Here is a 24,757-nt window from a genome sequence, read left to right as displayed (position 1 = left end):
CTGCAGCAGGAGTTGGTATTTAGTGATCCTCTGCACAGGCTTCAGTAAGTAGGAGTCCAGTCCTAGTTTGTGCTCTAGTTTCTTCTGACACTCCTGATGGCACAAACAAAATTTGGTAAAGTTGCTCAAACTACATCCTGTCACAGAGAGGGCCTGATGTCATCAACAGATTGTGGTTAGTGTATATGTGTTTCTGTGTGTGTTTCAACTGAAAAAACATGTACTGTGTTATGCACAGTATTTATTGCATGTTAAATATTATTTATAACAAAAGCATGGAAAACACTGTAGTATTCACTAATATTTTTATTTAGCATTTTAATACAATCTTGTAAAAAACTATTTTGGTAGTGCAATCAAATAAGTGAAGAAGAAGATGTTAAAAATCACATTACTTCTGGATTATTTTTCACCCTGGAAATGGAAGGTAAAGTGGAGCACATTACTTTGTGGTATACAGTATTTTACACAGTGTACTCCACAAGTAAAACAAATTTAGCTGGTCATTCAAATATTAAATTCATACAGAACATTGTAAATGTGCACTGTATATGCACTACATAGTGCTAAGAGAGTATTAGTATTATGGTAGTATAATGTTAGATATGTATGTGTGTACCTGGAAAAAGGCGCAGTCTGAGCACTGCCTCCAGAGGCTCTCAGAACGAGGCTTGTTGTGACAGTATTTCTCATAAATCTGCAGCTCCCCCATCTAAACAACCACAATGACCAAAGATATGAGGATCACTGTGGAAAAATTAACTCCCAAAAGTTCTTCATGATAGTTTACTTCTGGTTTTGTTTTCTTGCTAGTTATATAAAACTCACCCAGTCCAGAAAGCAGCGGCCCACAAGCTCAGGACAGTCAGTGTAAGTTTCCAGCTCTTTGAGGAATATTCTGAGAAGATACATGGGTTCAGATGAATCTTGAATCGTTTATTTGATCTGATTTATTTTATTACTCTCAAAATAATTTCAGAAAGGAAAGTAAGATCTGGCTTACTAAGATCTGGTAAAGTTTTTAAAGTTATTTTACTACTGACCTGAACACCACTAGATGGTGCTTACCTTTTGTGGAAATTATAAATTTCCTGCATGTTCCCAAATAACACATCCTTCTTGTTCTGCAGGGCAGCAGGGATGAGAGGAATCATGGAGGGGTTGTCCATCTCAGCAGCATATCCCTACAGCACACAACACATTTAATGAAGGCATCTCATGGCAAACAGGATTTTCATGGCTCTTTTAAAATCAAGAGCTTGATGTAGACTTGCTCAAGACAAATCCACCTCCCAAATCCAAGTGGACTTTATGGGCCAAAGACTGCTACAAAAGTGTAGGATATGCCCTACATATTTCAGAGTATGTCCACCTACATAATAAAATTAAGTCGTTTCTTGATTGAAGCTGATTTTCATTTATGAAAGAACTGACAGTTTTTCACTCACCTGCAAAACACACATAAGCTCTTCCACATATGCTCTCTCTGTTTCCAGTAACTCATTCATTACATGCCTGTGAACAAACACACACAATGAAGCTCAGTTAATGACTACACTACATTGGGTCTAGTAAGGCACATATGTTCCACTCTTTACGCTTTGACCTTTGACCCTGGACTAACCTGCGCAGCACAGCCAGGGTTTCCTCCTCCTCAGATACAGAAGGATTGCGACTGCTCCTGTCAACTTGATCAGAGTTTACCTACACAAAGAGATTCATTACTGAGTAATAGTCAAGTCACTTAACTTACACAGTGTTCACTATAACAGAGAGAGGTATATATAACTTGCTTATACAGAGAAAGTGATATAAAATTATTAAAAAGAAAGGACATACACTGAAGTCATTGTAGATGAATTAGACATACTTTTTTACAGGACATCCTGCTGTCTGAGTCTTCACTAATACAGATGTTCTCATGCTCCCTGAGAGCTGAAAGAGAGAAATAAACCAATCACCTCCATTTTACACTTAAAAAGATAGACAGACAGACAGACAGATAGACAGATAGATAGATAGATAGACAGACAGACAGACAGACAGACAGATAGATAGATAGATAGATAGATAGAAAGAAAGATAGATAGATAGATAGATAGATAGATAGATAGATAGATACCAGGAGATGAGAGTGACTCTGGTCGTGGGGCCACAGGCTGGATGGGGCGTGTTTGTTTGGCTGCTAGTTTCTTCAGACTAACCCTCCTCCTCTCAAACATCTCCTGTAATGATGCTTTCTTCTCAAACGCACACTTCACCTTCTCCTGTACCATTACACATTATACAATATAACACAATATAATACATTATACACTATTACACATTTTTAAAAACACAAATAAAGAGATTGACCAATTAGAATAAAGTATTCTGGGAAGCTGTATAATAAACATATTTTTAAAAATTATTTGTTAAAGATGAAAAAAATATCTTTATTTATTTTAAATATATATTGATTTAATAAATAAAAATAACTGGCAAACTATCTTTTTCCCCATTTCATTTTGTGCTAAAAAATAAACTGAAAAAAAAAGAAAGAATAAAATCTGAATTATAAGTGAATTGCAGCCATTGTTATGATTTCATATTACCATACCCTGAGCTCATTGTTCAGTATGTTCTCATATTCCAGCCAAACTGTGCTGATCTCCCACTGCTGTTTCTCATTGGCTGTCTCCAGGTAACACTCCAGCTCTGACAGTGCTGACTCCGCCCCTTCTTGTGACTGGCACTTGTCAAGAGGCTGTGACGCTAGCATGTAAATCCCATCATCACACCATTTACACACCTGAAAGAGAAAACGAACAGAATGGAACTGTGCTGGAAACTGATTTGCATACACAGTACGTATGAAATTGGTACGTATGAAAGAGTGGTATTTATGTCTGTCTGAAAATTTACATGTAACTGTGTAACTATGCAAAGAATGAATATGTTAGTGGAATGAATATATTCAAACATAAATATAAATGTGCATGTGTATGTATTTCTAGTCACCATTTCCAATCTTTTATATAGCTCCATAGCCTGTGTCAGCATGGTCCTCTTGTCTTTGAGCCTTTGGGTGAGATTCTCTCTCACTCTCTGTAGCTCACTGCATTTTACTGCAACACTGTCATCAACATTCTGAGAGCTGTCAATCAAACTTTGGCCCTCGGCATTCACAGACCTCACTCTGTCCAGCACTTCCTGCAGAGAAAGAAGTGTGTTAACAAGAGAGGAGGTACAATGGTTATTGGAAGCTTTCATATGAATTAGACTGACTCATTCATGCATATATGTGTGTGAATGCATGTTTGCGACTGTAAGCATAACACGCTAAGATTATTCAATGGGCGGAGACTCACACAGGTCTTCTTCTCATGATTGGTCAGCTCTTGAAGGAGGTGTTCTGTTTGGGCAGGGCTTATTCCAACATCTGAGAAAGCATTCATTGTGGGTGTTGCTTGCTCCAGCTCTGTTCGCAACTACAAGACAGTAGCAAATGCAAACAGAGTGCAAATATCATTAGTGAATCTTATGATTAGCAATAATAAGAATAAGCTGTATAAGCATGAATGTCTTTAAAAATGCAAGACCTGTTGAAAGTTGTGCTCAAACTGGCAGAGTTTAAAACATAGATCCAGTTTATTTTGATGCTGAATCCAGAACTCATCAAACGCTGTAGAGCTCTCATTCAACTGGGATAACAGCCTGCAAGTTAGCAAGGAACAAAAGAGAGAAATATAAATTAACAGGAAATAATTGAGAGTACATGCATTACACAAAACAAATATTATAAAATGAAATGAAATAGTGTGTAAACTACCAGAATTGTTATTGTTAGCTAAAATGATTAAAGTAGCTTTGGCAACTAACTGAAATAAGTTTAGGTTGAAGTACAAAAACTGAAATAAAAAATAATTAAGGCTATACAGAAATATATGTATATAAACAAAAACTTAAACTAAAATTAAAAATGAAATAAAATATAATAATAAAAGCTAATTAAAAAAATTAATGAATACGACAATAGCATATACATAATACTAAATTAAATGCAGCCTTGAAGTGTAAAAGCATTCATTTGTGCTATCCAAATCGCTAAAGCATGAGGTAATGGTGAGATATAAGCATGAAGACGTGTGAGGAGGCAATGCCCCCACGTCACTGGCTAACCACTCTGCCAATGTGATAATACCTAGCCAATATGTTTGCAACCATTCTGCAAATCCTCCCAAGAAGAAGAAACACTGCAAAGAAACTTCAAGTGGGAACTGAGAGGATTCCTACTAAGAAAGACTCACAGACTTACCTGTGCACTGTAGCAAGGTTCTCCAGTTGATCAGGGTTTAGACTGCTGTCCGGATCTCTGCGGACCGGTTCCCTGATGTGCTCCAAGAGTTTCCGTCCTTGGCTTAGAGCTCCTGCCATCTCTTCCTAAAGAGAAAACAATGAAACGTAGAATAGTTTTGTTAGCACCAAAATGAATGTGTGAGGTGGCATATATTGAGTGCTTTAAGGCTTTAAAGGTTTTTTTTATAAATACTTTGAAACTGTCTTTTCTGCTGGTTTGTGCAGTGAGCAGATTGCTGGCTGTTAGGAGGTTGCTAGGGAGCTCGGTTTCTGCCAGCTCCCTGCCAAACACTTGCAGTCTCTCAGCCATCTTCTTCACTAATGCAGCAAAGCTTTCAAGATCCTACCGGCAAAATGATCATCATTAGGAAATGATCATTTCACATATGATGTATATTACTGGTTTAACTTGTTTTGTTTCGTATATGCAATGAGGTTTTGAATGTGCACTTAATAATCTTTCTATAATTAAAACATTGCACATAAAATTAATTTGAATAACCTTTAAAATATGTTTCATGTACACTGTCTGAAATGCCATAAAGTCTTATCAGTAGCCTAATAAAAGATGTTTTACTGTATATGAAGCAGGTTGTCTCATGGTGGCCTCTATGAAAAGCTGAACATTACTAATATAATGAATATTATTTCACTTTATCCCCCCCGATTATTGGCCACTTTGACTTACAAAATCGGCTCAAAATCACGTTTGATTGCCATAATGTAAAATAATGTTAACTGCCATAATGTAAAATAAACAAAAGAAAAAAGTGAGTGCACCTTTCAGGTGTGTATTTGCTCTTACTGTGCGATGAGAGATCCAGGTCTTGTGGCAGTAGTATTGAGAGCCACCCAGTTCTTGTGTCAGCTGACTCCGCTCAATATAAGAGTGCAGATCAGCCAGTGAGCTTAGCATCATAACCTTTAATACAAACACAGGCTTCATTATTTACAATGACATGCCACTCACTAACATTACAAAACCCATTCAGGTTACTTACCGGTACTTTAAAGTCAGCTCTGTGGAGTTTGAAGAACACATCAGACAACGTTCGCTGCAGGATAGCACTGGGTCTCAGCACCAGAACAAGCCGAAGATTAGCAGGAAACCAGCCCTACACACAAACATAAAAAAGCACTCAAATTCATATTATTCCACATTCAATATCTTAAAGACATATTTTAACATATATTACAGACAAAAGCTATCCAGATGTGTATCCGCAAAAAGACTATTGAAGGAATAGTTTACCCAAAAAAGAAAGTTTGCTGAAAATTTACATTCTGTTTTAGACTGTTCTCACATGTAAATGGATGCTTGATCTGAGCACATTTCTCTCCTGATTCACACAAAATTACTTTTTCACTGGAGAAAGCAATATTATGGATAGAGGACTTGTATTCAAGTTGGAAACAATGGTTTGAAGTTAAAAATGTCTTTAAGATAGATTTGTTTATTACAAACACGCAGCTTTAAAGAGTCATGAAACCGTGTTTGTGTTTGTGTTGCACATCATAGAAGACAATGTTAGCATCCGATAATTTTAACTGTTGGAAAAAACGGGTTAATTTTAAGCTTTTTTGCGCTATTTTCATCTTCCGGTTTTAAATTCTACATTGTGTTGATGTCACAATTTGTGACGTGGCAATGGACTATAGTACATCGATGACGCGTCAGTGTCTATTAAATTATTCATGAGACTGCGTGTTCTTATCCTAAGTTGCTTCGCTTAATTATTCACAACAGCATGCGTTGATTTGCTATGACAGACGTTTCAGACTGTGAGATGACATCGTGCACGTTAACTGAGAGAAACGTTCATGGATCGAAGAAGAGTGTTTGTTTTTGCTTTGTAATAAGAGTTCGGCACAGAAGAGAGTGTGTTTTAGCTTTGTAATAAGAGTTCGGCACAAATGCGATTCATTCACTTAGTGAGTGTAACCGTTTTTACAGCTCCGTGACACAACCCATCAAAATTATTATATAAACGCCGCAGATAAGCCTTAAAAGTTACCAGAGGTACAACAGCGCATTCATATATATGTTTTCGTTGGAGAGTGCAAATGGCTGTGCATTTATTTGCGTTTTTAACTTGATGGGAGCGAAATGAAACGGTCTGAACCCGAAGCTGTGTGTGTTGTCTGTCTCCCCTCTTCCCCTTCCGCTCGCAGCGCACCACATCCACTTTTTTAGCGTTTTTTAAAACTGTGGTGAGAACTAACCAGTGCTGAAACAGGGGGTTTCATGACCCTTTAATCGCGTGGATTATTATGATATTTTTAGCAGCTGTTTTGACTCTCATTCTGACGGCACCCATTCACTGCAGAGGATCCATTGGTGAGCAAGTGATGTAATGCTTAATTTCTCCAAATCTGTTCCGATGAAGGCTGAGTACATTTTCAGCAAATTTTTATTTTTGGGTGAACTATGCCTTCAAAAACAGTATTTGTGTGCGTTCATATTGGAGTCAGACTCACTGAGATACGCAGTAATGTTCCCTTTAAACATGTCCATCGATCTCTACGCCTGTCAATCACTACGATGAAGCCCACACCTGCTGCACTCAGACTGGTAAAGACACACACGTGTTACTGCTGTCAGCATGTATGACATTCAAACGTGTGCTAATGTGTGTATTTACCTGGGAATACTTGTCAGGTAGGTAAGAACATTACGAAACTCTTTGTCTCCAATTTCACAAAACGAAGGGAACTCTGGAAAGATAATGATAGGGCTTCCATCCTGTCCTCTTCCCCCTAAAACAGACAGACAGAAATATGAAGAATCAAAGAATCAAACCTGCTCCTCTCATCTATTCAACAGGCAAACAGCAGGGGGCAATAAATACCAGAAACACAGCTGTCTTCTGTGTTGGCATGCATCAGAGATCTTAAAGGGGTCATATGATGCGATTTCAATTTTTCCTTTCTCTTTGGAGTGTTACAAGCTCTTGGTGCATAAAGAAGATCTGTAAAGTTGCAAAGACTAAAGTCTCAAATCCAAAGAGATATTCTTTATCAAAGTTCAGAGTCAGCCACACCTACCTAAAACGGCTCGTTCTAACACGCCCCCACATATCTACCTCACTATGTGGGAAGATTTGCATAACGCCGCCCAAATGTTCACGCAAAGAAAGAAGGCGTAACTTTTAGTCTCGCTGTAGTTTTGTTGACTACAGTGAAGACGCTGTGTGCTTCGTTGTGAAAGCGAAACTCAATAATGTACAGTATGTGGAAAATAATGTGTTTTTTTTACTTTAAACCGCATAAACACATTTCATTACACCAAATACACAAAATAATGTTCTTTTTAGCAGCATCATATGACCCCTTTAAATTAGCACACAGGCAAGCCAATGAAAACCTGCTCTCACCATCTGTATGCTGTGTCACAGTCTCCATATTGTGTGCTACTGCTACACAACAACAGTTGTTTGAGAGTGCTGTGACAACCAAACTCCAACATAATCTCAGATCAGCTTGTAAGTGTTCTTATCATCAGTTTGGCAGCTAGTGTCAAGAAATAGGCTTGTGGCACCACTGACAATTACCAAAACATGTACAAACAAGAACAGAAGAAGGTACCATCCCTAAACCTTAACTACACATCACTACCTGCTGTGCAAAACCATAATAATGCTAGGCGCTGCAGAGGGTAAGACATATTAGTGTTGTCAGTATTCCCTCAGGACAGAAACTATGATTATACCAATGCATAAAGTGAGATTCAAAAATATCACTCCATTCTTCCTATCTAGTCTCTCCTTCAAATCAGGATGAAGATACAAGGGGATGTTTTGGTGGTAAGACGGTGATGATGGAATGGCGAGAGGAAGAGAGAGAGCCACTGGGTAAAGATCCCCATGTGACAAAAATATAAATTTGGCATGCTTTCTTCTCCCTGTCTCCATGACAACAGGACAGAGATTGTGCGAGCATCGTTTACTGTTCAGTTTAACAGGAACAACCTGTCATTAAAAACAACACTTATTCAGATAAATACCTTAAAGTTGCAGTGTTTGTACATGCCCATATGCGACAAAAAGTTTCTAACCCCAGAACATCTTTTTCCTTTCCCTTGCATTTTACATTCATACATGCTCAGAGAAATTATCTAACCATCTATTTCAGACAGAAGCAAGAAATTATGGAAGGTGAAATTTGACTAACAAATCACATAGTCTTTCATGTTCATGCGCACTAGCGTTTATAACTTGTTACATGTTACAAAAACGCACCTTTTTGTGCTCTTATTGAAGAACTCTTTTAAAGTGCAATATATTTTGCATTAAAATTTTTTGATTTCTCTCATTGAGATGAAGGAAAGACAAGAGTTTTAGTACAATATACTAGAAATGTGCTGTGTGTGTAAAATCCCTCTTGGCATAGCTCCTATTATAATTTAGTCTATAAGGAATATGATAAGAAAATTTGTTTGTATTGAAATCTCTAACTGCAGATTTTAGTACGTTGGCAACTGTGAGCACAGGTTGAGACCTTGTTGAGATCTGATCCAAAACTCTAAAGGAGGAATATATCCAAGAATTAAGAAGCATAAGCAAAAGTTTCCATCTGCTTTCTAAGAGACAAAATTGAGATATAATTGCAGAGATCTAAAGAGGTCTCTTTTTTTCCTCTCTGGGTCCTTACAGAGTGTTCTTATTGAGTCCTCTTTAAAAAAATCTAACTCACATCCCTTTAAGTGGACCAAGTGTGAAAACACCCTCTGAAACAATAATGTTGGTCCCTGGATAATATTTCTGTTTTACGGATAAAGAAATGCAAATATAATGTAAAGAATATTTACCAGATAGGAATGCAAACTGTCTCTTGAGCTCAGTGATGATGTCAGCAGCGACGAGAGGACTAGACTCCTTCTGCATGATCTCATCTGAAACAAACACACACGAGACACACTAACATCATGTCTACAGTCATAATAACATTATACATTATAGGATGATATAACAAGAGAGTTCAAGTTCTCAGTGTAACCTGGGTAATACAATGATCCTGCAATGCATCACCCATTAAACTCATAAGCTTAACACTTTTCTGCAAATCTCATGCAGTGTCTTTCTTGCACAACATCAAATAACAAAACAAAAAAACAGCACTTATTTTTGTTACTTCACCATAAGATGAAATAAACCACAGGTGAAGAAGTTAACCACAGGTGAGAAGACCCTACACACACTAATATATTACTGGCTGTCTTGAGAGTATTGTGTCTTTGGCTGGTGTTTGTTACCACCTGAGTGAGGAAAATCTTGCCCAAAGCAGTTCCCATGCTCCGGTCAATAGCAAAAGACATGTTTAGAAAGAAAAGTGTAGGTGATTTCCTATCTATCTCAAACAAAACCACCCCTGGATACAGAGCTATAAAGTGCAGACAACTAATAATCCTAATGCATACCCACCCTTCTATTATACATCATATTATATAGCCTCTTTTTTTAACTGCAAGATTAAGAATTGTATTTTTTAACCAACACACCAATCAGATATTATAAGTGGTACTTTAAAGTGAATGACAAAAGAGGCCTGAAAAGAGGGAGAATATATCCAATGCCTTCTTTTGTTCTTCTAAAATAAGAGCGTGTCGTCCCATTGGAGTCAGATTCACACTCTTAGGATGTTCACACACATTGGACAGAACATCATCCGTCACATTTTAAATGGCTTTTACGGTAGCGCTCACCTGTGATGCATCGCTCCCCCACCTCCTAATGCTGCCCACCTTTTATACACACTGACATTTCATTTATTTAATTTTTTACTATTACAGTTAAGTAATGAATCCACTGTTTCTCTCTCCAGCTCTCAATTCTAATCTATTGTATTTAGTTTAGCAGAATGGTATTAAGTACCAGTATTAAGTACCATTAAATAATTAAATTATTTAAAATAATTGTACATTTTTAAAATAAAATAATAAATAAAAAGTTATCATCTTATTAAATTAAAAAAAAAAAAAAAAAAAAAAAAATAGACCTTACTTCGGAGCCAGTGGCAACATCTGGAAAAGTGGTAATATTTCTCAACCTCTGCTAGAGGAATGCACATAGTTTTCCCTTCGTTCTGTACATCCATCCCTCTGTTTTTCTGATTCCTCTTCCACTTGTTTTCTACTATCTTACTAACTCTTGTAACCATAAGCAGCGATCTCAGAATGAGCTACCTGAGACAGGTGCACAAGTCAATTCAATTACTTCCTGCTGCTCTCTCTCTCTCTCTCTCTCTCTCCTCATTTCCAACCTTCACACAAACTTCCTGGACTGACTGGTCCCCTGACGCACATACACAGGTTCCCTTCACCTGCTACATTTTAATAACTGATAACAATGATGGGTCACTGACTGTAAAGAACTGTACTTCCTTTGTTTCCACTCTCTCTATGCCTGTCTGTGTCAGCACAATCACCCCAAAAAGAGTCTGCTGCCCCCCAGGAGCCCCCTCCCCCATCACACTGGTGGATGAATGAAACCCTGTGTGTGTGTGTTTTGGTTTCTCTCTGGTATAAGAGGAATCTGAGTGCGATCTGATCTTACTGAGGAGGGAAAGATAAGAGCTGAATTCAGACCAAGTCACTCAGAAGCCATTCAAACCAACAGATAACATTTAAAAGAAGAGTCAGTCTTTTTAGTCTGGTAAATCTCTCTAGTTCCCTCTCTTTCTTTCAGACACACATACAAATGTAAATACACACTTTCCCTTTGGAGTAACAGTCAATAGTCAAACTAAAGTTCAGACGAAAAAACAAACAAACAATAAGCACATTGTCTCGGGCCATTTTGAAAATCTGGGATTTAAAATGATGATTTAATGTTTCAGGATAATTACAAAATTAATAAGAAAATATTTTTCTTCAAGATTTGGGACTTTCTATAGGTCATTGTGAAAATAAGCAAATTTGTGACACTAAGTAACAAAGCTGAATTTTCAGCAGCCTTTACTCCAGTCTTCAGTGTCACATGATCCTTTACAAATCATTTTAATATGCTGAGCAGTTGTGCTGCTTAATATTTTCGTGGAAACAAAAAAATTTTTTGTCACTTTTTTTTTTTTTTGTAGGATTCTTTGATTAATATAAAGTTCAAAAGAAAAACATTTATTTTAAATAGAAATCTTTTGTAACTTCATAAATGTCTAAATTTAATGTGTACTTGTGTACTCATTGTGTCCTCATGTGTACTCACTGGAAAAATCTGACTGACCCCAAACTTTTGAAAAGTATGTTCAGTGGAGTTGAAAAAAAGCAGTAACACTTTACAATAAGGTTCCATTAGTTAATGTTAGTTAATGTATTACAGTATTTATTAATCTTTGTTAATGTTATTTAATGAAAATACAGTTGTTCATTGTTAGTTCATGTTAATTCACAGTGCATTAACTAATGTTAACAAGCACAACTTTTGATTTTAATCCATTAATAAATGTTGAAATTAACATTAACTAAGACTAATAAATGCTGTAGAAGTGTTGTTTATTCTTAGATCATGTTAACTAAAGTAGTTAACTAATGTTAACCTTATCGTAAAGTGTTACCAAAAAAGTCCTCTATAGTGAAAATTCTTCTATTTTGTACTTTTCTAATTTAATGGAGTTTTTTGTTGTTGTTGTTTTTATTACAAATCATTTACTGGCCAAAAAAAAAAAAACATGAATTCCACAGGTTTGTGTAAAACCGTGATCATGTTCTCCAGTATGATTTGAGAAGGACCCAAAGAGCATCTCGAGCTTCAAGAACAACATCTTACAAACTGTACAAAGGAGTTCATGATTAAGGAATACATTACTTTTAAAAATATATTAAAATAGAAAACAGTTATTTTAAATGGTAATAATATTTCACAATATTATTTGTTTCTACTGTATTTTGATCGAATAAATACAGCTTTGAGAACACAAGAAAATGTAAAAAAATAAATAAAATATTTTGAACAGTATTTTACAGTACAATCATCTAAAGACCCTTTGAACATAAAATGCTGAATTTTTGACAGTGTTAGCATGCTTTCACTTACTCTGTCCTTGTACCAGCGGGACCAGAGGAAGCTGTCCACGATCATTGTCTTGTTTGGGAAGCCTTTTCCTGGATTTCCTCAGCATAACTTTCCTCTTTATTGTCATCTGATACCTGGCCTCACACTGTTCCTTTAGTTACGCTTTACGATACTACATGCTACTGAACTCAAAACAATTAACTGCCATTGCTACAGCATTAACTGCTAAACTCCAATCCAGAACAGCTAGTTAAACAACATACATGCTTACCTAAAGCCAGTGTACTAACTACTGCAGCAAGCCGTGCTGCTCCTGTGGAAAACTGTGTTTTATGGTATCTGTTTATGTACTCAGCAGTAACTCTGCCAAACACACAGACACTTTGGTCAAGACACCCCCAGCATGAATCTCACTGGAGGGTTTTTAGGAAATCTCTTTCAGCCTTCAGGCTTTTGAAAATGAGGGCAGCAAGTACAAAAGTGTGTTTAGGCACAGACTTATAGTCAAGGCAGTTTTGTATGTCATTGAGAACTATCTTTCACATGTTCTTTTACGGTAATATTCCACTGTTAGAGGATGAAACATTCATTTGGGAATTCCTACTGTATCATATTTAATAAATTTTTAAGGCCTCAAGGTTAACACCATGATCAAAACTGCTAAAAAAATATTTTGCACACTATCTGCTACATGCCTTCTGTCATCTGATTGATAATTCATACTTTGATTCATACTTAACAAGTAAAAGGTCTTTTAGTATAATTGTAAAAATGTCCACATTCAGATTGTGGCACACTTGTATTTTTGCTGTGAAATCATTAATTATTTGAATTAAAAAGAATGTTTATATTGCTATTAATATTTTAAGAGAACATTTACTGGATTAAAGCAACTCGACTGTATTTAATTATTCATAAATAATTTTTTAGAAAAATCTTGTTAAAATGTATGCATCAAATATACAATTACTGACTTTTTTGTACATCTCTCAGTCATCGTTGTATTGCATTATATGTATTATGCATATATTTAATATTTATATGCATATGCATATGAATTCAAGGTCTGTTATACTCTTATAAAAATCTCACATTACAAACGATCAGAATGACATCTTATGTTTTGGCCAAATAAAAATAAAATCACCAAATTGCATATTTTTGCTCAGCTTGGACCTCTGAAAAAAACTGAGGTGTTTTTTCCTCCTCGAGTGTGAGATCCATATGCTCACTATATCATACTATACGGGCCATAAAAGCCTGATGTATCAAATATGATACAAAATCTAAAACATATATGCAGACTTTTTTTGATTTTCTTCTACATTTTATCTAAAGGTTCAATAAACTGTTCCATTAAAAAAAAAAAAATTCTGACTATCAGGCTTTACAGTGACAATATTTAAATAAAATAATATCACACAAGCAAAATGCTATTGTTCTAAATATCAGCTTGGCTATGATTTGGCCGATACTTTGCCCATAAAATGACCAAAATTTGTTGCCACATATAAGATTATGCTGTACTCATTCAAAAGGTGTATAATCCTTACCACTGGAAAGCATTATTGAAGCTTTCAACATTAAAATGCATTTAAACAGAACCAAGCACCTGTGCTGAGTGACAAGCATAGATAGTCATTTACAGTCCTTACCAATGCTGTGAGCGACATTGCTCAATCTGCGCTGTAGCTCTTGCATGACCGCCTTCTCTGTCTGCATCCAGATCATCGCCATCCTTCACTCCAGAGGTAAGGAGGACGGATAGAGTGGACGTTATGGGAGGAATATCACCCTCTGCCCTTCAGTGATGGGCAATTCAGCATCAGCATCACAGAGAGAGACGGGGGAGGGGCTCTCTGATGACACCTACAGAGTCAGACAGTCCAAGAATATAACCAGTGGCCCTCACACGCATGTGCACACAGAATGGCATGACATGCTGCTCCGGTTAGGATTTTGGCGCCATCACCAGGACTGTTTCTGCTATTACAACACACCACAACGCACCTGGAAGCAAAAGGGGGCAAGATTGACAAAAAGGATATGACAGATTGTGATTGATTTTCTTGCCAAACAGAGCAAGACCTTGCTCAGGTGTTTTGCCACATTGAACAGAACATTTAGGATTCAACGATGAAAACGTTTCAGTTACAACAAATAAACAGAGATTATTCAGACAAACTTAATTTTGAAACGGATATATTTGCATTTGTCAGTAGCCTATATACAATCTGCTGTAGGTTCTAAGTGAACATTCTTCATGAACGTAATCTGTTTATAGCCTACAATATAACACGCGATTTATATTTTCTGAGAGAAATACTTGTGGTTCTCACCCGTGCATCTCGTTGCTATGTTGTTATGGCTTGAATGCATCCTTCAACTCTATGGATGTATTTATCGTCCACCTTGCGAAAATTGTAAGTCCAGTTAGATAATCATTGCTCATTGAGGTCACATATCTAAGTTTAATACTTTGTGTTGTGTTTCGCTGGTACATAATTGAGTAGGCGGCCTAAATGCGGCATTGGATGTTTATAAATATGAATCTTCTTCCGTTTGCCTCATGAATATTAATCAATCCTGTATTTGCTTTGTTATTTCAAAGCTCATTAATAATAATATTAAAGCCTTCACCACAGCTGTGGGATTCGTAAATTAGTCCTTGGCAAACACGACGGAGAGGAGGAGCATAGGACAAAGTTTCTGACTACAACTCCCATCATGCACCGGTGTTTTTATTCGTCACAGTCTCGCGGGCTATGCTTCGTTATGGCGGTATCGTTCGAAACTTATCAAAGTTCAGACGCCAACTGCTGAAATATTTAAATACCCGAGTCGGCAACCCAAACCAAGGTATGACATATTCATTCACAGCTCTTCATCTAGAAAACTCAGACTATAAAAGATGATATTGCACCGAAACCTGGCATTATATTTGAAAACGCTGACAATCTTGCTGTGTTTTTAAACTCTTGTTAAATATTTGCCGGACAGATTCAAGGTGTTAAAACTGTGTTGCCCAAGTTACCCAGGCAGGATTTTGCTCTTCACTGGCAGTATACTAGATTTATAGACGCAGCCAGTGTGTCATTTCAGTTTAATGATATTCACTGGTTTCCATGAATGTCGGTTGCAGTTGCTTCAGAGGTAACTTACTGACAGACAGACATTGTTTGCTTGAGTGTGAAAAAGAGCGCTTATTTTATTACAGAATGGGATAAACGAAAGTTACTTGTGATTTTAAGTTTATTGCAGTAACAGCGCATCTCTAACGATTGGTCCAGTGCAGTTGAATGTCCGCGAATCAACTCGATGCTCCTGGCACAAGACTGTAGCACCAGTTATTCAGTGCTACACTTGGATGGCAACTTTAATGTATGTTTATTGTTTATACATAAAACTTTTACTTTAAATATAAAGTTACCCAGTATAATAACATATGTGTTGTAGTCAATGTTAAAATTAAAATGATGTTAAAAGTGAAAGTTTCATGGAGTAAGATGCCTCACCTATTTAACTGCACATTATATGGTGGGGTAATCTTAAGTACATTTAAATATTCTAAAAATTCAACCTTTTCCTTAATAGTATATTAAAATGTGAATAGTGTACAGCAAAATCCCTAGATGACATTTAAAAGGTGGCACAGTTTACCTCACTCCCCTCTACATAAAGCAATGACGTACTGTAATCTGTCTGAATAACACCACACAATGCAGTTAATATGACCTTCCTTTTTAGGGTTTGGGCCAGGTCAACATCATCATGATGTCATCTCCAGCTGGACTCCAGCAAGGGCAGTTTAACTTCCTTTCCCAGTGGATGCCGGACAGCTCCCGCGCTGGGGTGTTATTACACGGGTCCCCGGGAGAAGCAGGTTCCGGGTCCGTCCGGAGCAGCGGCAGTCTGGTGGTTCAGGATCCAGACGACTCTTTCAGCTGTCAGTTTGCCCCACTGCCCCCCTCCCTGAGCAGCAGCTGTGCCAGCGTGGACGTGTGCAGCCCGAGTGGAGGTGGCAAGACACTCAGGGAAACTGTGCTGTTTGATGCATCTTTAAACAGTGAGATGCAAAGTATCCAAGATGTTTTAAGAAACACACGGGATCTCCCATTAATAGCTAAGCTTGAACAGGTGCCCCCCTGGTTAATATGATTTTTTTTTTAAATGATCTTACTTTATTTGTTTTTGTCTGCTTGTTATTTTCTTCTTGGGTATTTTAATGAGGGTTAGTTTCATCTGATATGTCAGATATAGGGATGTTTTATTATGAAAGCATTATGGTATTTTACTCTTTTTCACAATTATATGCATTTTGATTTCTTATTAAGAATGTGTTTCTTTATTGTTGAATTTTAAGCAACAGTTACTCAAATGTTTAGTGTTGTTAGAGGTTTAATGGCTTATTTATTTGTCCAGCTGAAGCAAATGCAACATCGCATGCAAGAGCAGCTAAAAGCGCACCAGCAGGAACAGCTGCTTAGACTACAACATGAACCACAAAGACTTGTGGGAAAAGCACAGAATACTGCAGGTATGTGATTTATGATACATGTGTCATTCAACTGTACACTAAGAGCTTTTATTTAGAACATGGTGTTAAAGCATTTAATTACACTTTAAATATACATAAGACTGGGTGGGCTAAACTTCACGTCATATGGTTGAAAACCATTAAGACAGGTTGAGATTTGAGAGTCTTTCCCCATATGTGCTCTAGAGACCACTGGGTGGAACCAGGAACAAAGTGTGGTGGAGTTGAACACTGGAAATGAAGACAGTGATCATGATTATCAAGAATCAATTCAGTCCACGATTGAAGATCAAACTATGTACAGAAAAGAGTGTGACTCAGAGCCACAGGACAGGTAAACTTCAAAACTGTAAGATTGAATACAATGCAATGGACAACTGCAGTGTGTCAGTCTGGTTAAAGTGTTAAGTGTGTCAGTTTTAGACCTATCAAATCGGGGTTTGGTGGGAGAACATTTGAGGAAATCCTGGAAGAGCAGCTCAAGATGGAAGACCAGAAGCTGATGGGCAAGGTCAGTTATAGAACACGAGGTTACTTAGGCCATGTCCACACGTGCACGGGTATTTTTATAAACGTTTTTCCTTCTTCCATTTAAAAAAAAATCTCCGTCCAAATGAAAACGCAAACGCATGCTATGAAGCACTGTCAAGAGCATGCCAAACCAACAGGTGGCGATATAATCTCAACCATAAAGCCATGTTGGCCAATCAGAAGCCTGAAAAAGTTTCCAGTAGGCGGAGATAACAGCACAGGCTCTGGCATCACAAGCCAAAAACTCCGGTTTCGCTGTCTACACGATAACACTAAAACCGGAGTTTTTGAAAATCTTCACCCTGGCAGGCGTTTTCAAAAATGTTTGGTTTCAGTAACCTGGTGCTGCGTTTGCGTGTGGACGAACGGCCAAACCGCGTAGAAAAAGCTGCGGTTTTAAAAATAACCGCGTTCGTGTGGACAGGGCCTTAGTGTACAAACCTTAGCGGACATATGAATTAATGTTTTTCATGTTGAGAATGACATGTCCAGCAGAAGACTGGAGAGAAAATGTCAATGATCTTAGGAATAAGTACGGAAGTTCTAAGAGGCCATGGATTATTAATATTTTTCTTTCTTGTTTTCTCGTTCTCTCGACATAACGAAAGTTGTTTTCGCGTGATCGCGACTTAATTTTCTCGTTCTCTCGACATAACGAAAGTTTTTTTCTCGTCATCACGGCTTAATATTTTCTTTATTGTGCTGTGACCAATGTCATGTGCGTTACAAGCTTCTGTTTGAAAAGATTGTTTAGCCTATGTGTGTTTGTTTGTGTGTGTGTTTTCCACAAAGAAATGTAGAAAATACAAAAGATTACAACACTAGAAGATTACTGAATTAAATTAGCCTATACACTTTACATATAAATCACATTTCTTATCAATATATATTTAATGATTAACAATAAAGATAAAAAATAAGGGAAAGATGCACATTACAATACATCGTTGAAGCGCGTCCTAGATAAACACAACATCCCTGCTTATTAATTAACAATCATGTACTTCAAAGATGCACAAATAAAGATATAGGTGCAAACACAAGTGACGTCAACCTTGGTTTTAATAAGCAGTTTGTTTATGACACGGAATATTGCGGTGGTGAAACTGTGATGAGTCATGCATCTAGCAATAACGCTACACAAAATAATCATATTGATTCAAGCATTTAACATTTACGAATTAATTAAATGTCAGTAATGGAAAATACTACACAAATTATAGCGATCACGAAGAAGGTCCTTATTCTGTCCCAGATGCGTACAGTAAAGTGGATGTAGCCTACAGTATACAACACCCCATCAGTTATATTCAGTTCTGTACTGCCACCAGTTGGCGCAGTTGTGTAACTTAGAGAAGAACTTTTATGTCGAGATCGCGAGAAAACAACTTGTCATGTTGAGATCACGAGATATTAAGTTGTGATCACGAGAAAACAAGAAAGAAAAAATATTAATAATCCATGTCCTCTTAGAACTTCCGTAAATAAGTAATAAATACAATCAAATGATTTTGAGGTATAAAGCAACCAAGATTTATGAGCTTGTGCTATATTTTATAAGCACATTTTCCATATATAGACATTTGACCAAACAAATTATGATAAAATATTAAGTGTAATATTAAGTGCAGTTTGTAGCATTTTTTAATTGGATTGGCCTCATCTATTGCATGTCTGATCTTTTTTATTATTCACTTAATGTAGAATGCACCGGCTGAAAGTGTGAAGGTAAAGAGACCCTTTCTTAAACGAGGGGAAGGTCTGGCCAGGTTTACAAGGGGAAAAGCCACTGTGCCACCAGTCAGAAAAAGTCCACCTAACCACAAGCCCTCCTTATGTCCAAATCCAAAAGTCTCCCAAGACCTGGACATGAGGTCCAACAAGAACTCTGTTAAAAACAAAACCGAAGGCTCAAAGTTCACACATCCTGTGATCCAACGCAAGACTGCTGTGCTCAACAAAGAGAACATTCTTAAGAATAAAACCACAGCGCCAGTCACCAAGATGACTGTTCAACCTCGTGTTCTTGTCGGACACCAGAGTGAGAATATGAACCCCATCCCAGCTCAGTTCCAGCCAAAATCTGATCCCTCGTCCAAGCAGAAGATCAACAGTGTCACTACAACAGACAGCAATAAGGAAGGGTCATGTAGTGGTGTGGAGGATAATGCACGTGTTGCTGAAAACTCATTTGAGGTGTGGTTCACCGAGAGGAAGGAGCACTGGGAGCAAGATCACCAACGGGAGTGTGCTGAACTTGGAGAGTTTGAGTTGCTGGAACGAGCAGCAGATGAAATATCCTTCTCCAGCAACTCGTCCTTCATCAGCACCCTCCTTCAGAGAGACCGCAGGCGTCTCTCCTCCACACCCATCAAATCGACCAGTCAATCTGCACTACCTAGCCATGGTCAAGGTCCTGCAGTAACTCCTGAGCCCATGTTGGGTCATAGTGTACCAGTTCCTCCTACAAACACTACAATACAGAGAGATGTCATTAGCATAGGACCGAAAGAACAGAGAGGGTTCTCAGAAGAGGAAACCAATGAAAAGTTGGATGATGACTTATTGTGCAGTAATTCAGGGTTGCAACCCCTCCCCAACATGTCCAATCCACCCATAACCCACTGCTTTGAAGTGCCTACCACTCTGCCTTATGATAAACTCACCTATCAAGACAGGGACGGAGCCAGCAGTCCAGAGGAGGATGAGAGGAATTTGAGTAACAATGGAGACTCTACTCTCATAGATTCAAGGGCCCAGTTAGAGTTTGATGACGATGATACCTGGAACGAACCTGAGGAGGAGTCCTGCTGTCCTGCAGAAGAATCCCCATCAGACAGGGCTCTGAAAAGGAAGGTTGCCTTCTCCAAGGGGGTAAAACCAGCAGGTGGCAGTCCACATGCAGTTGGAAATAGGAAAGAAGCTCCACCGACATGCCAGTTGGTATCAAAGCTGTTTCCCGCGCTAAAGCCTAAACCTTTTCCTCCGGTAACAGTGGTGCATGTGCAGGAACCACAGAACGTGCCCAGTGAAGAAGGAGCAGGTAACGGTAGGAGTTTTGATGTTCTGCATACAGCTACAGAATGTGCTTATTTGCATACCGAAATGTTTTTCAAACCTACATCCTAACGAAGTAATGGTCACAATCAATGCAATGCAAAACTAAAAATAAAAGGGATGCATGTTAGGGATATATTGGTACTGTTGGTTATTGTTAATCCTTTTGTAGAATTTAAAACTATTATTTTTAGTATTTTTTTATTTTATTTATTTCGTTAAAATAGTATAGAATTTTAATATCAGCCATTTATTAGTAGTTGGTTGTAACTTAAATATGCTTATCAGTATCGGCAAGTGTGATTGTCTGCATTGAATCCTCCATTTACCTGTTTATCTCTGTGAAGCTGCTTTGACACAATATGAATTGTATAAAGCACTATCGAAATAAAGATGACTTCACTATAGTGTTATGAAAGCTTTCAAGGCAAAGTAAATAAAATCATCATACACATAACTTTAAAAGGTTGTGGTTGGAAAGATCTTTTAAATGATTGAGCCACCTTTGCTTACCAAGGATGCATTAAATTGATCAAAATACATATTTTTTTATATATTAGGTAAGCTTTGTCATTACAGTTAGTTGTTCCTATGATGGCAAAGCTGAGTTTTCAGCAGTCATTTCTCCAGGCTTCAGTGTCACATGATCCTCAGAAATCATTCTAATATGCTTATTTGGCTTTTAAGAAACATTTCTTATTATCCATGTTGAAAACAGATTGATAATAATAAATAGAATGATAAATATAAGTTCAGTAGAATAGCATTTCTTTCAAATAGAAATGCATTGTAATATTGTAAATGTCTGTTAATTTTGATCAGTTTAATGCATCCTTGCTAAATAAAAGTGTTGATTGTTCAGAAAAATATCTTACTGTCCCAAAGTACACATCTGATGTAATGTGCTAGTTACATACAGTACATGCATAATCCTGCTAAATCCTGAAACTCAATTTTCAGCTCAATCAAGACTTCTTCGTGAGCGTTTGGTGGAGCTGGAAACAGAGATTGAAAGGTTCAAATCTGAGAATGCGGCACTGGCCAAACTAAAGCAGGAGAACCAAGACATAAGAGAGAATCTCAAGTAAAGCCCCTTGTCTTTCTTGTTCAAATACTCTGTATATTTTGATACATTTGACTGTTGTTTACAGCGAAACTACAAATGTCTTGGCAATATGAATGTACAGTTATTTGTCATGCTAAAAACATTTAAACTGAAAACTTTTTAAATAACATTTTCCCATACAGGAAAGAGAGGGCTGAATTTGAAAAGAGGATGGAGGAAATTGCAAAGTGGGAGGAGCTTAAAAGGGAGGAACATAAGAAACTGCAGCGTGAAAGGACGCTTTTCGAAAAGCATGCAGCAACTGTTAGAGCAAGACCTGACAAACAAGAACGAGATGAGATCCAGGTCCGGCTATTTGAAAAATATCATTTGGACACTATCAGTTCTGTTTGTTTTTATTATTATTAATTGTTTTATGTGTTTTTAATGTGACTGTTTATGTCTGCATCAGGCTCTACAGCAGCAGTTGAATGTGCTGCAGGAGGACTTGTGCAAACGAGAGGCTCGTTGGAGCAACACACAGAGCCGTCTCCGACAGCAGGTAAACACTCTGAGTGCAGAGAACGCAGCCCTCAGAGACCAAGTGCGGACGCAGGAGAAACTGCGCCTCAGTGCGTGGAAGAGTGCTGAGAAAGAGAAAGAAAAAGGAAAGTTCTCTCTGTCTGGCAAAAGAACCAATACTGGATCCAAATGTACAGATTCCAGGGTAAGTGTAGAGTGGCAGGTCTGAAAAGTTTCTGCACCCCTCCCCTTTATTCAGGTAGATTTCATAAACACTTATTAGCTAACTTGAAACACTTAGCTCAACTTGAAAGCAAAAACTCTTTTCCCAAAGATTTGCTTATTCAAATAACTTAGTTATATCTATAAAGTTAGTATGTGTTTTTATGTCTAGAGTCCTTCTCAGAGTTCAAAAAATAGCAGCAGCAGCAGAAAGGGAAGTCCAGAGACACAGATACCGCTCACAAATTCAGGTATTACCATATTTAGGTATTATTGATTACTAGTGCACATTTCTTATGGTTCCAACCATAAAAATATATTTTATTTTATCCATCTGCACTTTTATATTGTGATTGCCATGTAGCATAACTTTCAATTAATTTACCACATTTTGCCACAGCTTTTTTCCCTGAACAAGTTAAAGAGAGCATCAGCTTCAAATATGAGCCAAGTCCAGTGGAAACCCAGTGTTCGGATGGACTGGTTACGACTGAGAGGAACCATGATGCTCCACATAACTCTCTCTCTGGCATTGAAAAGTCAGAGAAGGAACAGGAAGAGATCACCCAGTCAGACAACAAGGTAATCTTTAGTGCTTTTGAGTGCTTTTTCAAACAAAACCGGGCCAAAGAAATCCCTTTCCATTAAGAAAGTGTAGAAATTATGGTTACATTACAAAAGTTATCAGTATGTCCACTTTCAAATGGAATTCAGGGTCTAAATCAAATATTTGTGGATGTTTCAGATTGAGAAGGTGCTCCCTGATGGAGGCCGACTTGTTGTTTTTCCAAATGGCACAAGGAAAGAGCTTTCTGCTGATGGACAGATGGTTAAAGTCATGTTTTTCAATGGAGATGTGAAACATACCATGCCTGATCAAAGAGTGGTGAGGAACGGACTCTGAAATTACAATTAATTTATTCTTAGTATTAAGTTTACACCAGTGTAATGGATCAGTTATTTGTCTGAAAACATGATCTTCCATTATACATGCTGGAATTAAATGTTTACAATTAAGGTTTTTAGTATAAAGAGGTTTTGACTTTGAATTCACAATTGCAATGAAGTGAATCATGAAATCATTTTAAGTAGCATTGTCATGGTTTGTGTGTGTTTTGTTTTTTTTTAAGATTTATTACTATGCAGAAGCTCAGACCACACACATTACCTACCCAGATGGGATGGAAGTGCTTCAGTTTCCTAACAATCAAACAGGTGGGCCTGAATTTCTTTCAAAATGAATTTCTAGTGGTCCAGCCTTAAGACTGAATTTTAAGTCTTAATATTCCACTCTGTTTTCCAGAAAAACATTTCCCTGATGGTCGTAAGGAAATCACTTTCCCTGATCAGATGGTTAAGACTCTTTATCCTGATGGAAGAGAGGAAAGTGTTCTTACAGATGGAACAATAATACAGCTGAATCCGTGAGTACAACTCATAGCCCTCACCTCAATGTGTTATAATAAAGTCACCTAACATATTAAAGTCACCATTTTTATTCTACTTTCAGGGATGGCAGTAAGGTGATCCAGTTTAACACAGGTCAGCGAGAGATCCACACTGCAGATTTCAAAAGACGGGAATATCCAGATGGTACGGTTAAAACCGTTTACTCAGATGGACGGCAAGAGACACAATACCCTACAGGACGAGTACGGTTAAAAGATGCACAGGGTCATGTCATTATGAACACTAAGGCATGAAAGACCCAAAATATTGTTTTATTTTAAATGAAAGGAAAACAAATGGACTTGAAGTTGAGTGAATGAATGTCTGTATTGTGTAAATGTGTCAAGTATTTATTTGGAGAGTAATTTCTGTAAAAAATAAATCTTTGTATGTTGTTTAACAGAGTTATGCATGACAAGGTAATAGTTTTAAATGGTACTTTTAGAGGGATAAAATGGGTTTGATACCTCTAGATGAGCTGTACTGTGCAGTTGATTAGACTAGCATTATTCTTATTCCTCAGAGAGAATATGGACATTTCATTCGTAACATGTTTAAGGTACTTAAAGGACTGATTTAAGCTGATGAACTGTGAAAAGGTTCTCTGGATGCTTCTGGTAGTGGTCTGAAGATAAAAGTGCATCAATTGGTCAGTCTGCTATGATTGTTAACACCCAAAATTTCAAGAAGTCAATTATGATTTGCTACAAACACTTGCAAGCAAGTCAGAGTCAACAAGGGTTTTACTTCAAGTCCAGCTCAACATACAGAGACATTAAATATGAACAACATTTGAAGCAGTTTTGAACTTGAATAAAAATGCTTAACATAAAATTAGGCATAGATGCACAAACATAAAACTGGCTGAATATTTTAACAAAATGCCTGCATACAACTGCACAAAAAAGTAGCATAAAACCAAGTACTTGAACATAAAATGAGAAAACTACACCGATGTAAAATGTTTTGCAGACTTCTATGAAATCTGATGATCTAAAGCAGGGGTGGCAAACTCTCAAGCCTTGTCCAAATACCCACACTTGCGGTCTT

At 37.4% G+C, this 24,757-nt stretch overlaps 2 protein-coding genes across 5 annotated transcripts in view; one reads left to right on the top strand and one right to left on the bottom strand.

Moving 5' to 3' along the window:
* LOC107655510 (guanine nucleotide exchange factor DBS-like) overlaps positions 1 to 14,727 on the bottom strand; it is a 19,065-nt gene extending 4,338 nt beyond the window's left edge. The window contains exons 1-21 of the mRNA XM_016442998.1: positions 14,684 to 14,727; positions 14,000 to 14,354; positions 9,146 to 9,229; positions 6,981 to 7,095; positions 6,817 to 6,907; positions 5,340 to 5,453; positions 5,144 to 5,260; positions 4,532 to 4,681; positions 4,298 to 4,422; positions 3,582 to 3,696; positions 3,351 to 3,470; positions 3,001 to 3,192; positions 2,600 to 2,791; positions 2,123 to 2,267; positions 1,871 to 1,935; positions 1,625 to 1,704; positions 1,449 to 1,515; positions 1,069 to 1,184; positions 829 to 898; positions 620 to 712; positions 1 to 93 (exon numbers count right to left, since the gene is read on the bottom strand). The exon at positions 1 to 93 is cut by the window's left edge and continues 36 nt beyond it. Coding sequence (XP_016298484.1) covers positions 1 to 93; positions 620 to 712; positions 829 to 898; positions 1,069 to 1,184; positions 1,449 to 1,515; positions 1,625 to 1,704; positions 1,871 to 1,935; positions 2,123 to 2,267; positions 2,600 to 2,791; positions 3,001 to 3,192; positions 3,351 to 3,470; positions 3,582 to 3,696; positions 4,298 to 4,422; positions 4,532 to 4,681; positions 5,144 to 5,260; positions 5,340 to 5,453; positions 6,817 to 6,907; positions 6,981 to 7,095; positions 9,146 to 9,229; positions 14,000 to 14,081 — 2,226 coding nt within the window. The 5' untranslated portion in view covers positions 14,082 to 14,354; positions 14,684 to 14,727. The remainder of the gene's footprint in view (positions 94 to 619; positions 713 to 828; positions 899 to 1,068; positions 1,185 to 1,448; positions 1,516 to 1,624; positions 1,705 to 1,870; positions 1,936 to 2,122; positions 2,268 to 2,599; positions 2,792 to 3,000; positions 3,193 to 3,350; positions 3,471 to 3,581; positions 3,697 to 4,297; positions 4,423 to 4,531; positions 4,682 to 5,143; positions 5,261 to 5,339; positions 5,454 to 6,816; positions 6,908 to 6,980; positions 7,096 to 9,145; positions 9,230 to 13,999; positions 14,355 to 14,683) is intronic.
* A 260-nt stretch (positions 14,728 to 14,987) lies between these two features.
* LOC107655509 (centromere protein J-like) lies at positions 14,988 to 24,401 on the top strand. 4 transcript variants are annotated; one of them, XM_016442997.1, is made up of 16 exons: positions 14,988 to 15,203; positions 15,596 to 15,725; positions 16,092 to 16,481; positions 16,767 to 16,881; positions 17,068 to 17,215; positions 17,305 to 17,392; positions 19,117 to 20,455; positions 21,430 to 21,553; positions 21,718 to 21,880; positions 21,987 to 22,241; positions 22,431 to 22,509; positions 22,659 to 22,840; positions 23,004 to 23,144; positions 23,389 to 23,473; positions 23,562 to 23,682; positions 23,769 to 24,401. In XM_016442997.1, exons 2-16 carry the CDS (start codon positions 15,663 to 15,665, stop codon positions 23,959 to 23,961), a joined length of 3,486 nt encoding a protein of 1,161 aa, XP_016298483.1. In that variant the 5' UTR covers positions 14,988 to 15,203; positions 15,596 to 15,662; the 3' UTR covers positions 23,962 to 24,401. The 4 variants fall into 4 exon arrangements, with proteins under 4 accessions (XP_016298483.1, XP_016298482.1, XP_016298481.1 ...); XM_016442996.1 differs by having other exon boundaries at positions 19,117 to 20,461; XM_016442995.1 differs by having other exon boundaries at positions 17,299 to 17,392.
* Positions 24,402 to 24,757: the final 356 nt, after the last annotated feature.

Source organism: Sinocyclocheilus anshuiensis, unplaced genomic scaffold (genome assembly GCF_001515605.1).
Source record: "Sinocyclocheilus anshuiensis isolate Anshui unplaced genomic scaffold, SAMN03320099.WGS_v1.1 scaffold1148, whole genome shotgun sequence".
NCBI classification, from domain to species: Eukaryota; Metazoa; Chordata; class Actinopteri; order Cypriniformes; family Cyprinidae; genus Sinocyclocheilus; species Sinocyclocheilus anshuiensis.
This window is presented reverse-complemented; position numbering and strand designations above follow the sequence as displayed.